Source organism: Malus sylvestris, chromosome 12, assembly GCF_916048215.2.
Source record: "Malus sylvestris chromosome 12, drMalSylv7.2, whole genome shotgun sequence".
Classification (NCBI taxonomy): Eukaryota; Viridiplantae; Streptophyta; class Magnoliopsida; order Rosales; family Rosaceae; genus Malus; species Malus sylvestris.
The window spans coordinates 30,313,073-30,326,994 of NC_062271.1; the positions used below are offsets into that span (position 1 = coordinate 30,313,073).

The 13,922-nt window shown below is 36.1% G+C and overlaps 1 protein-coding gene across 1 annotated transcript; it reads right to left on the reverse strand.

Moving 5' to 3' along the window:
• Positions 1–4,116: 4,116 nt before the first annotated feature.
• Positions 4,117–8,660, reverse strand: LOC126592357 ((-)-alpha-pinene synthase-like). The gene is made up of 7 exons (XM_050258047.1): positions 8,562–8,660; positions 7,569–7,851; positions 6,956–7,328; positions 6,630–6,848; positions 6,391–6,529; positions 5,791–6,039; positions 4,117–4,476 (listed from the first exon to the last, which is right to left on the reverse strand). The coding sequence occupies exons 1-7, from the start codon at positions 8,658–8,660 to the stop codon at positions 4,183–4,185; spliced, it is 1,656 nt and encodes a 551-aa protein (XP_050114004.1). The 3' UTR covers positions 4,117–4,182.
• Positions 8,661–13,922: the final 5,262 nt, after the last annotated feature.

Here is a 13,922-nt window from a genome sequence, read left to right on the forward strand (position 1 = left end):
GTGCGCACTGAGCTCATCATCGCCTCCTTCACTGCCGTCTGACTCGGATGAATCTCCCTTGTCATCCTCATTCTTTGTTTTTTTTCTTTCTTCCCTTCTTCTTCGATTCTGGAATAGAAGCCCCCTTGTCTACCAGTTTCCAAATCCCATACGATTTGAAAATGGTGACCATTCTCACTTTCCAAAATTCGAACTCCGTTCCATAAAAAACGGGAGCTCGTAAATCGTTGCTTCCAGACCCAGCCATTTCAGCTTGAATCGGAATGAGATTGAGAGTTTTCTCGTTGGATTCTCTCTCACAATTTCACATAAATCAACTCCCAGACCGAAATCGAACCTAGGCTTTTGATACCATGTTAGAATCTGTAGAATTTAGTGATGTATTTGCAGCAAATTTACACATAAAAGAAAAGATTTAAGAAGAGGAAGGAATAATGTGAAAGGATAAAGAGTGCACAAAATCTCTGAGAGCTGGAATGCTCTTCTGCGTGAGCTCATTTCATCATACCAGCTAATACATAACCATTAGAGCATGAGTGTATCTAGGAGAGCCTATGAGCTCATCCAACCCTTCATTACAAAACCTTATGAGATCTTTACACTTGCTCACATATGAGCCTAGTACAAATTGGCCTAATCTCAGCCCTTGATCTCTAATAGCTCATTATTTAGAAAACTAACAGCTTGACTAAAATAAAGGAAATTACAGTTTAGACTTTAATCAGCCAACAATAAGTACGAATCCACACCCCACTCACACAAAACTTATGATATTATTTGATGTGTTCGTTTTTATTTGGAACTTGAATGGATTATAGACCCCCACATTCTCCGGCATCATCTTCCATCAAAATGGAAACTAGTACTACTTGACTAACAGAAAGAAACCAACTCAAAGTGGCACTGGGTCAATAAAAAGCGAAGCAACAATATCTTTCATAAGTTTCCCAACATGTGTGAAACCGTCTCCACTTTTGTAAAGCAGATCCACAACCCTTGTCAAATTAAGAACACGCACGAGGACAAACTCTGGCACACCAGTTGGTCTAAGTAACTCCTCGTTTATATCCTTCCACATATCCACTATTTGTTTTTTAAACACAGCAAGTGTCTCTTGCTCCGACACCCCATATTGCTTCATGTAGCAATCAATACTAGAAGCTACATGCCCTCTCTCCTTCTCAAACTGCAAAAATTGACTCCCAAAGAGAATTTGAGTTACTCTTGTGTATGTAGCACCCAATATTCACTTTAATATAGTTCAATTTTTGAGCTTTAATAAAAAGGGCTTCACCAAACTTTTTCTTAACAAAAAAAACTATCTAATAACTTTCTTTAATGAAAAATCTTAAAAATTTATGAAATGTACTCCAAATTTAATGAAAATGATAAAAACTTTAATATAGTATAGAAAATAAAATAAAAAAGACAAAAAGACAACAAAAAAAAATTCATACACGCAGGTCCAATGCGTCCCACCACACTCTCTCTCTTCCCCTCTCACACCCGTCCATATCAAACACACACACACACACTCTCTCTTCCCCTCTTACATTGTAATTTTTCAGACATGAGGTATGAGATTGTAATTCGACCCATAGTTGAGGTTGTTTTGTGTAATTTACTCATGTTTTAAAGATGTGCAGGTATGATGTTGCAATTGCACCCAAATCTCAAAGGGTAATGTAGTTTACTCAAAAAAATTTGGAATGAGCTAAATAATTTTAAGAGTTATGTTCGCTTTGTTGATTTTACAAGGAAGGTTGGCAAAGTTAAATCTCCATTCCAACTGTTACTATTATTAATAGGATGCTACCATATGAGCAACTCAACAACTGTTACTATTATTAATAGGATGCTACCATATGAGCAACTCAATTTGCTGTCCGAGCAACCCAATTCCAATGTACATATGAGAAACAAGAGGCAAAGCGGCGTATTGCTGCAATAATTTGGAGAATGCGCCAGTTACAACGCAAGAAAACGCAATCTGGTTTCTTGATGTTGTCAATAACAGTAGTGGAATCACTTTCGATGATGATACGATTGTAGCGGTTAGCTTTTGCAACTTTCAATCCCCTTAGCACTGCTTCAGCTTCGGCAGCATCAGAAGAAGAACTATAGGAGAAGGAGGCTCCACATAAAAAAGCCCTTCTACAATCACGGGCAACAACCCCAGAACAAAACTCAAAAGTATAGTGATTCCAAGCATCTATTTCCCTTCATATGCACAATAGCAACATGATCTTGCAGTTCCTTGTCACCAAATATGATAGCCATGAAGTACCCAAATACTAACCAATACCCATGTTCCACCATTTGGTCTACACTGAGAAGATTCTCATCTAAACCAGGTACAATCATGACTTCTGGTATGCACCTAGTTCCTCTCTTAGTCTCCACTACTAGAGTACATTTCCCAATTGAATCAACCAAGTCCCCTGTGCCCATTTTCACCTTACACCTTATACTCTTGTCAATCTTAATAAGCAGTGATTCGGTACTAGTCATGTGGTTACTGCAACCACTGTCCAAATACCAAACACCACTATTTTCTTGCACAGAGGCCCTGTGGCAAGCATAGAACATCATTGCATAGTCCTGAACATGGTTCAAATAGTTAGCAGCATGAGTTTTCTTTGGCTGATGGCAATCCTTCACTACATGTCCAAATCTGTTGCAGTTATGGCATTTAGGTTTTCCCTTAAACCAATACTTTCCATAGTGAGCCTTATCACAGATTTTTCATTTTTGTTTAGCACTCTCAGTAATCTCACCATGTCTCTCAGACTGGTAAGTATTGTTTTCCCACTTATTAGGCTTAGACTTCCAATTCTTCTTTCCCTTACTATGATTTCCCTATGTAAATGGCCTATTCTGTGTTTTAGATACAAGACCCATACTAGAGAAAGCATGTTATATGCTTGCAGTCTCATCCCCATGTTTACTCAACCTGAGTTCATAGCTCTTAAGAGATTCTACTACCTCTTGCACAGTCACAGTGTTCAAATCAGAAGTTCTTTCAATCACAACACAGATTGGATCATATTTACTAGACAAACTAATCAAAACCTTTTGAACTTCTCTTTGGTGAGTGAGGATCTCACCATAAGATTTCATTTGATTAATTAATTCAAACAGTCTAGTAAGTTAGGCAGATAGAGATTCATTTTCTTTCATTCTCATATATTCGAATTCATGACGCAAACTTAGAAATTTGACAGATCTTGCCCGTTCATCGTCGCGAAACTCCTCATGGAGTAGATCCCAGGCGCCTTTTGAGGTCTCTTGATTCACAATCCGAGGAAAGATCTCCTTCGAAACAGCACTCTAAATAATACCCAGTGCTTTAGCATCTTTCATGAGTTGTTCCTCTATGTGCGCACTGAGCTCATCATCACCTCTTTCACTGCCGTTTGACTCGGATGAATCCTCCTTGTCATCCTCCTTCTTTGTTTTTTTCTTTCTTCCCTTCTTCTTCGATTCTGGAATAGAAGTCCCATTGTCTACCAGGAGCTCGTAAATCGTTGCTTCCAGACCCAGCCATTTCAGCTTGAATCGGAATGAGATTGGGAGTTTTCTCGTTGGATTCTCTCTCACAATTTCACAGAAATCAACGCCCAGTCCGAAATCGAACCTAGGCTCTTGATATCATGTTAGAATCCGTAGAATTTAGTGATGTATTTGCAGCAAATTTACACAGAGAAGAAAAGATTTAAGAAGAGGAAGGAAGAATGTGAAAGGATAGAGAGTGCACAAAATCTCTGAGAGCTGAAATGTTCTTCTGCGTGAGATCATTTCATCATACCAGCTAATACATAACCGTTAGAGAGGGAGAGAATCTGGGAGAGCCTATGAGCTCATCCAACCCTTCATTACAAAACCTTATGAGATCTTTACACTTGCTCACATCTGAGCCTAGTACAAATTTGCCTAATCTCAGCCCTTGATCTCTAACAACTCATTATTTAGAAAACTAACAGCTTGACTAAAATAAAGGAAATTACAGTTTAGACCAACAATAAGTACGAATCCACACCCCACTCACACAAAACTTATGATATTATTTGATGTGTTCGTTTTTATTTGGAACTTGAATGGATTATAGACCCCCACATTCTCCGGCATCATCTTCCATCAAAGTGAAAACTAGTACTACTTGACTAACAGAAAGAAACCAACTCAAAGTGGCACTGGGTCAATAAAAAGCGAAGCAACGATATCTTTCATAAGTTTCCCAACATGTGTGAAGCCGTCTCCTCTTTTGTAAAGTAGATCCACAGCCCTTGTCAAATTAAGAACACGCACGAGGACAAACTCTGGCACAGCAGTTGGTCTAAGTAACTCCTCGTTTATATCCTTCCACATATCCACTATTTGTTTGTTAAACACAGCAAGTGTCTCTTGCTCCGACACCCCATATTGCTTCATGTAGCAATCAATACTAGAAGCTACATGCCCTCTCTCTTTCTCAAACTGCAAAAATTGACTCCCAAAGAGAATTTGAGTTACTTTTGTGTATGTAGCACCCAATATTCAATTTAATATAGTTCAAATTTTGAGCTTTAATAAAAAGGGCTTCACCAAACTTTTTCTTAACAAAAAAACTATCTAATAACTTTCTTTAATGAAACATCTTAAAATTTTATGAAATGTACTTCAAATTTAATGAAAATGATAAAAACTTTAATATAGTAAATAAAAAAAAGACAAAAAGACAAAAACAAAAAACAAACAAAAAAAATCATACACGCAGGTCCAATGCGTCCCACCACTCTCTCTCTTTCCCTCTCACACCCATCCATATCAAACACACACACACTCTCTCATGTCACTCTACACTTACTCCCTAACCAATATATATATATATATATATATTATTTGACCATTGTTCCATTAATTTTTTTTTCAAGCAAATTAAATAATAATAATATAATATTACAATTCCAAAAATGAAGAAAAATTTTAGTTTCAGTTTTGTAAACAATATTTATTTTAAATCCGAAATAGTTATTTTAACATTAGTTTGGACAAATTTTTTGAGTTTATATCATGTAATATGAATTAAAAATATAATCATACATGAAAGAAAGAGAGTGGAGGTGAAAGGGATGAGGAGAGACAGGGGAAAACTAATTTGTGTTTTTTTAAATATTTTATTAGGTGAACTACCGATTTAATCCCTGAATAATCAACTTAGGGAATTATGTCCCTGAATTATTTTTCGGCAAAATAAGTTTCTAAATTCATTAAAAACTGCTAATTTCATCCCGAATATTATATTCAAACCTATTTTATTTTCATCAACTTAAATCACTTGACACATTTTATAATGTAATACCGTCATTTTCTCGCGTATAAGCCCTTAACATTTCATATAGGTTACAATCTAAAGTCTAATTAACTCCATACACTATTTCTCTATGAAAAATTGTCAATCTACCCAATGTGAATCACATGCAAGTAACGTGACTTAAACTGACGAAATTTTTTATAGAGTAACTTCGAATCCAATATTAGGGATGTAATTGGAAGAATTTTACAACTCAAGAACTGATTTTTCTAAAAATAGTTTAGATGACCTGATTTACTTAGGTGAAAATTCATGAATTAAATTGGCAGTTCATCTTATTTTATTATATTTTTATTGTCTTAACTATTAAATAAAATTATTAAATAGCTATTGGCTAAGATTTAAAGTTTTGAAACCCTTTTTATTAGTTTTTTTTTGGTCAAATACTTTAATATCATTTATATATTATTCAATGCACTGAGAATAATATCCTGTACCTTGTGGCCAGCAATGTCATCCATGAGCCTAAAAATGGTATTGGAAGCTCTGAGAATTTTAGGGTTATTGGACAACCACTGGAATACGTCATTCGTTACATTATCTCCCATGCCAACTAAACATATAGTTGAAAGTACGCTGTTACCAACAGAAGCCGTTGCAACATGCATATACTCCTCCATGCTTGGGATGCGTCGTTCCCGTAACCATCTGGCCTCATCCAAGTGAGCTTGGGCATAAACTTTCGACTGTATGTGACAATGACATGTTTAGTGTGAAAACTTAACCTTCTATAGTTAAACTACTCTGGAAAAAAAAAAACAACGAAGGAATCCTCAATAGTTTGAGTAGAAAAAAGAAAAAAAAAAGGTCTCGTTTGATACCCATAAATTGAAAACTAAATTTTGAAAACTCAACAAATAGCTTTCAATTTTTCTTTTGTTTACTGAAAACTAAACTCTAAACCTAAACCTAAACTAAACAATTTTTTATCAATTTTTTTTTTAAAAGGTGATAAGTAAAAACGAAATGATTATAAAGCTTAAGCTACTAAAAAGTAAAAGTTAATCAAGCTAGCTAAGCATGCGTGTGTTACATACAGCTTCTTTTGCGTGGTGAACCCGGTATGATTTTCCTTCTGTTGCCATCTCTTCTTCAATTTCATTGAAAAAATTCACAAGTGTAACATAATATGTCTGCATACAGTCCGGAAGTTCATCAATGAAATTAACATCCCACCTGAAATTTGCATAAACATTAGATCATCCTAAGCATATAAATTTTTGGCTTTTGGAAAAACGTAATCTTTATATAAAGCAACACTTTGTTTAAATCAAACCTTCTAATTGCTTCTGTAAAGATTTCGAGTTCTTCGAATGTACCAAATGCGTCGTAGATATCGTCCATTACTACCCCAAAAGCAAAGACTTTGGCCGTAATTTTTCTGGCGGTAGAGTAATGGGGTTCAAAAAATACTCCCGTTGTCCAAAAGTACAATTCAACCATCCTGTCTCTTGCAAACGGCAACTTTTTTTCAAACTCGAGTTCTTTCCACCATCTAATGAAAACATTTACAAATTGGATTATAACTCATAACTATAGAAATATTTTTCTTACAAACTGGATCTCTTTTGCTCAAATTAAAAATAAAAATGGACTTATTACCTAGTAATTTCCGTGAGCTCCTTTTTGTGCAAAGATTGAACAAGATTGAAATCCAACTTTGCAAGTTGTAATAAAGCTTCACTGTGTGAAGCTTCTTCTTGATAGATTGACATGTAATTCCTGACACCTAACCGTACTAGACCCTTTAGCAAAGGTCTCTCCAAGGCTTGAGTTATTTGAGCTGCCATTGAACAGCTTAAACTGGTTGCAGTGGACTCGAGGTGAGTGGTGGTGAAAACAAGAGCCTCTTCTAGTATGTCTTCTCCATGCACCCTTAGATGTGTTGCTTCATAAAGGTTTAGCATACCCGGCACATCGGCAATTAAGCTTTCCTTGAAGCTACCATCTTCACCTTTGAACTTTTGCAATATATCTGCTTGATTGCCAGAAAATGAAGACATATAAAAAAGAAAATAGAATAAAGCATCCAAAAATCTCTCGTGCACATGACGTTCCTACAAATAAATTATTTAATTAATATATATATGCATATATGTCCAAGTGGTGGATTGCCATAATAGATACCGTCTTCCTATCCAAAACCCACATTTCCCTTTAGTGTAACTTACTAGTGCTTGTAATAAAGAAAACTATAAATCTACAAAATACGTACCACATGAAACATTAAATCCTTGTTGCCTTAGTAGCCGAAAACGAAGAGCAACATTGGATAGATCACCACTATTATTAACGCCATTGTCGTTATATGTAGCAATATGTATGCGTTCCAAAGCTTCTTTAATCTCTTTTTCAAAATGGTATGACACGCCAAGACGTTGGATTGCATCAATTAACTTGAGTTGTCGTGAAAAGTCACCAGCTCCAGTTGTTAATACTTCGTTACTCACTACTACTTTCAGTTCCCCAAGTTCCCGTTGCATTTGGCCATTGTTTGTCTACATCAACAATTTGTTAATTAAATGAACTAAAATATTGGAAAAAGAAGAAACTTTGCGAGAGAGCAAAAGGCATGAGATTACAATGTCTTGTGAATTGTCGTAGACTCTGAACCGATCTCCCCAAATGCTTGGGTGAAAATTTGCAGTAGGACGAGCAATTTCGGGCTTATTATCAGCTTGGGTAGCAGATACGGTCTTTATTCTTTTTTTTTCGTAGAAAAAATTTAGGTTGGGAAGTCGTACAGGCAAACCTAGACAAGGGGACGAATAGGGCGAAAAGCTAGAGTTGAAGTTTGACATTGATCTTGTTTTTAAAGAGTCCATTACGACTAAGCTCACAAACCCTTCTAATTTTGATGACATATGAATAATGAAAAAGGATATTTTGGAATGCAGAAACTCTCGGGCTGCATCAACTCTTACTTATACTCGGGGATCTTTTCCATTTTTTTTTTTTTTTGGAAAGCCTCAACGGTAGAAGAGAAAATTTATTTATAACGACAAAAAAAGTTACATTTAGTCAGGGGAAACATAAAGACGAAAACAAGAATGATTAAAGAAAAAAGAGGAGGGAGGGTCATGAAACATAACCTCTCTAAAACCAAACCTAAAGGTCTAAACTTACGAAACAAGTCGAACAAAACCACCAAGTTAAGGAAAAAAAAGTGAGACAAACATGGATGCCGAGATGCACATTAATTTGAGACGCGGTAGTCAGGCAAGCCAACACCGTCCAAAAACAAAGCAGCACGAGCTACGGGCGGAGGATAATCATTCCGTGTTAAAGTTCGAGAAGATAAACCCATGTTAGCAAAATTGGCCGCAACAAAATTTCCTTCGCAATATATATGTGGGATGTGTAGAAAGTCATTTTTCAAATGCGTTACAAACAAAATAGACCATTGCATACGAAGAAGCCAAAAAGGATCAAAATTAGACGATTGAAAAGCAGAAATAATACTAGAACTGTCACTTTCCAACCAAAGACAATGCCAACCTGGCATACAAACTCGAACCGATAATACCTGATAATTTTGCAAAAAAAAAAAAAAAAAAAAAAGTTGCAATGACCAATTCATTGACAGAAACCACCAAACAATGACCATGACAATTCTTGAAAACTCCTCCATTAGCAGCAAGATCGGAAATTTCCAAGGAGGAGACCAAAGGATAGAAGGGATAGTAAGCGCCTTGTGTGGGATAGGTTGGATCTTAAGAGAAGAAATGATCGAGTGTCAAAGCCCTGAGAGTAACCAAGAACAAACTTCCCACCATGAACAATCGCATAATTGATAGACATGCAAAGACGATAAAAATAGATTGGTCGACCCTAAAAATTCACAGTAATTAATACACAAGTGAGAAAATGTGAAAAAGAAATATACAAAAGCTCGTGATTGCATCCAACTACACTTAGACAATGGTTACATCGTCGTTTAGATTTTTAAAACCCTCCAACTCTCATGATTAGTGTTTTTTTTTTATTACAAAACTAATAATAATTAATATAGAAGTGTGAAAAATGTAAATACACACACACACACACACACACACACACACAAAATTGCTCATAATGACATGATTTGCAACTTTCGTTAAGGGATCAACTCCAAAATTCGACACCACAGTCCATAAACTCTAGATTTACGTTTAATCGGTCGATTGTCGTTTACGCTATATTCTTCTCACCAAATTTTGTGCAAATTTTTTTTTCCTTCTGAAAACATGATTTTTTTAGCGGATGCAGAAAATGAATGGTTCGGATCGTTGATATCACATTCTGTTGTTTACAATTAATCGAAATGAGGCAATGGTATATAGTTTCTAGAAACTTTATAAACTTCAAGCAGTATTTTTACAAACCGTAAAAATCTGAATGTTATATCAACGATCCGAACCATTAATATTTCTGTATCTGCTAAAGCATGTTAAAAAAAAAATCTGAAAAAAAAAACAAAATTTGGTGAGAATAATGGAGTGTAAGCGTAAACGTAACAACAATCAACGGTTAAATTTAAATTTATGGCTCATTAGGCTCTTATTTTGAGGTATGTAATATTTGAAAGACAAATGTGTTTTTATATTTTGAAGTAATATTTATGTGACATTGTGATATGTAGATACTAATTTAGTATTACGTTATCAATTTGATTATGTATTGAAATAAAATATATTTTCATTAACGGCTAACTTACAGGTCAAGTTCGGTCCAGGTCATATTACCCGTTTATTTTAACAAGTGTTACACGACACGACATTTTAAAATATCGATATGCTACAAAAATGACACGAACATAAAAAACACGATACAAAAACCGTATCTAGTCGGAAGCGGCCAAATACAGCGTAAGAAAAGAACGGGGCAAAACGAAAGATTATGCACATAAAACAAAAGGACATGGAACGCCCAGTACATGAGAAAAGAAACGGTCCCAAACAACAGATATGAGCATGACACACACGTATGGACGTGAAACGCCCAGTACAGGAGAAAAGAAAGGAAGTGAAACGCGGAGAAAAGAAAGGAAGTGAAACGCGGAGAAAAGAAACGGTCCCAATCAACAGAGAGAGAGAGAGAGCAGCTGTCAAGCTGGGCCCTGGCGGTGCAGGTGCTGAGTGTTGAATGGTTTGACTTTGATGCCAAACACAGCTGTCCGTTTCGTTTTCTGCTTCGAAAGGGGAGCAGCGGCTGCTCCTTGCTGCTGTGATTGGAGGATGAAAAGGAAATAAGGGGAAAACGACACCACACAGAGAGAGAGAGGAAGAGATTGAATGAATGGGGACACGCGGTCCCCCCATATAATTTTTTTTGTTTTTTACTTCCAACTTATCAAAACGGCCCGTTTCTTTTTTTCTTTTAAGTCAGCTGGTTTCATGTGGCAACTTATCAAAACGGCCCGTTTCATCTGGCCTGGTTGTTTTAAAAAAAAAAAAAAATTAAGTCAGCTCTGCGCTGCGCGCAGAACCAGCAAACCACCGGAGCAGCAGCAGCAGAACCCAGTGGGTTTTCCGGCCGCCACTTCTCACCCTCACGTGGCTTCGTCATATCATATGAGCATGACACACACGTATGGACGTGAAACGCCCAGTACAGGAGAAAAGAAACGACCCCAAACAATGCACATAAAACATAGGGACGTGAAACGCCCAGTACAGAAGAAAAGAAACGGTCATTGACACACACGTATGGACGTGAAACGCCCAGTACACCCAGTACAGAAGAAAAGAAACGGTCATTGACACACACGTATGGACGTGAAACGCCCAGTACAGGCAGTACAGGAGAAAAGAAACGACCCCAAACAATGCACCTAAAACATAGGCACGTGAAACGCCCAGTACAGGAGAAAAGAAACGGTCCCGATACAATGATGAGTTAGGATGACAGAGTCTTGAAAGCTTGGAGCTGAATTTTCGTGTGTTCATGGCCTCCATATTTGTTCAACCAAAAGTTTACCGAGAGATAGAAGGGAAGGAATTGAGGAAGAAGAAGGGTAAGGGTGTTGGTAGGGAGTGCATCCCACTTTTTTAATAAAATATTTAATTAATTTTTATCTTCAATTTGTTAGTTTGTTTTTAATATTTTTATATGTGAAGGGAGTAGGCCCTGTCTCAAGCCATGTCATCATAATAGAGAAATTGACAAACAAACCGATGGAAGTCTGGCATTATAACAAATTTGTAAGATAAGGTATGACATTGTATTTTTAAAATATGAGGTATGAGATTATGATTCGACCCATGGTTGAAGTAGTTTTGTGTAATTTACCCTTAAAACATTTATATCTCATACATTTAGTTATTTTTTTTATTTTCAATTTCATACAACCGTTAGAAAATCTGTTAAGTTAGCCGTTAAGTGATGACATGGAAAAAATACATTTGTGCTATCAACTAAAACATATTTGGGTAAATCACATTTTGCACCCTCAAATTTGCGTTTAATTGCAACATCATGCAACATCTTAAAACATTTCAATCTCATGCATTTACTTATTATTTTATTTCAATGTCATACATCCGTCTCAATTTCTATAATTTTCTTCATCATCTACCTATGAGAACGTTGGCAAAAACAATTTGGCTAGGCCCTTGCCCGTTGCACGCACCTAGTGCCTTTTAGAACCTTGACAAAAAAAAAATGAGTGGTGATATTTCCACCCCGGTGTCTTATTTCCCCACCCATCATTTAATGAAAATGTTAATAACACATTTATCCTTTTAAAAGAAGACTCATAAACCCCTATTTCATTCAATACTAAAATTTTGAAAAGACAAAAAATAATTTAAAATAATAAATAAATAATGGTGGGTGGGGTGTGATATCTTTGGGGGAAAGAGGTTTGGAAAGGGTTAGAATCGACGGAAAGGTTGGTGGAATGAATGAGCGTGTACTGGACGAAGGCTATAAACTTCAATGGAGAAAAAAGATAATTGAGTGTGAGATCTGCGGTTTTGACAAAAAATGAGGAAGAAGAGTGGTTTGGGGGTCCGGGGTCTCTGTAGGGCGGCGATAGGTGTGAATGATATGATAAATGTCTAGGTCTTAGGTCTTGCATTTTCTTTCATTTTTTCTATTTTTATTTATTTAATTATAATATTATTTAAAGATATATTAGAGTTATTTAAAAAAAAAATATTATGGTTATTTTGGGAATAATGGTGGCTGGGGAAATAACATTTTACTTTTTTAATTTTTTATGGTGAGTGAGATTATCATGTGGATGGGAAAATAGGACACTGGGGTGGGTCTAGTAGCACTCAAAAAAATAATTACTTTTTAAACCAATTGGCTTTATGAAAAATTGCAGGGTGTCACAGTTGTATGCCCGTTGGGCTTGGACAACACAAATCAGGTGACCTACAGAACGTGTGGCCTTTAAGCTTCACACATGGGATAATTTGCTCTAATACCATAAAGAAAATTGAAGTTTTTACGATCACAGTTGTATGCCCGTTGGGCTTGGGCAACACAAATCAGGTGACCTAGAGAACATGTAGCATTTAGACTTCACACATGAGATAATTTGCTCTATTACCATAAAGAAAATTGAAGTTATAATGTTAAAATCAATTAACATTATAGAGAATAGTAAATACATGCAAAATCATTTTTTTCCTGAATGTGTGATTAATACTATCAACAAATAGAAACTCCAACTATAGAGCTAACACATGCCAACCACATCTTAGGAAACCAGCTTGGGATTAGAAATTAACCTCTACTCTCTCAAAAGATAATTTACCTTCAACATAGATTTATTCATAAAAATTGTGTCGGCAGATGAAACGTTTGATTATAAAAGACCCAATATAAACAAATGAAATTACACGAGGAGGCCAATCAGCGCTCCACTTGTGAGCAAGGTCAAGTTGTGAACTTGATGTCAGGTAAAAAACAAAAGTTGTGAACTTGATGACCAGTTTGGACATTTCCTTTCATTTTTTGTTTTTCCCAGTGACGGCGTGTACTGGGCTCTGGCTGGTTCTCCGTCCGCATGTAACTTGTTCATATCATTTGCTTGGTTCCCGTCCCTTTCTCTTGTACTGGGCGCTTCACATCCATTGGTGTCATGCTCATGTATGTTGTTTGGGGGCCGTTTCTTTTCTCCTGTACTGGGCGTTTCACGTCCATACGTGAGCATATCTGTTGTTTGGAATTTGTATGCTTCCTCTACCTACCTCACCGCTCAACCCCTCCAAACCCCTAAAAACCCTAACCACTTCACTCCCTCCTCCAATGGCACTTTCTCCCCAAATCCTTTCAAATCTTCATTTAACCCCACCACCATTACCGAACACTCCATAAAATCATCAAATTCAAAATCCTGAATTAAAAAAAATAAAAATAAAAAACGAATCTTGGTACCCCAAGTCAAAAACCAAACAAAAAAGGGAAAATGAGGACAAATTAGTAAAAAAACCATAACTAAAAAAATCTGTATTAAAAAAAAATATATCTAAATAAGATGTAAATGCGTGCTGCAAATGACTGTTTTTGTAGACCAATTAAAAAAAATGAAAACTAATAAAAAGGATTTGGAAACTTTGAGTTTTAACGATAAGGA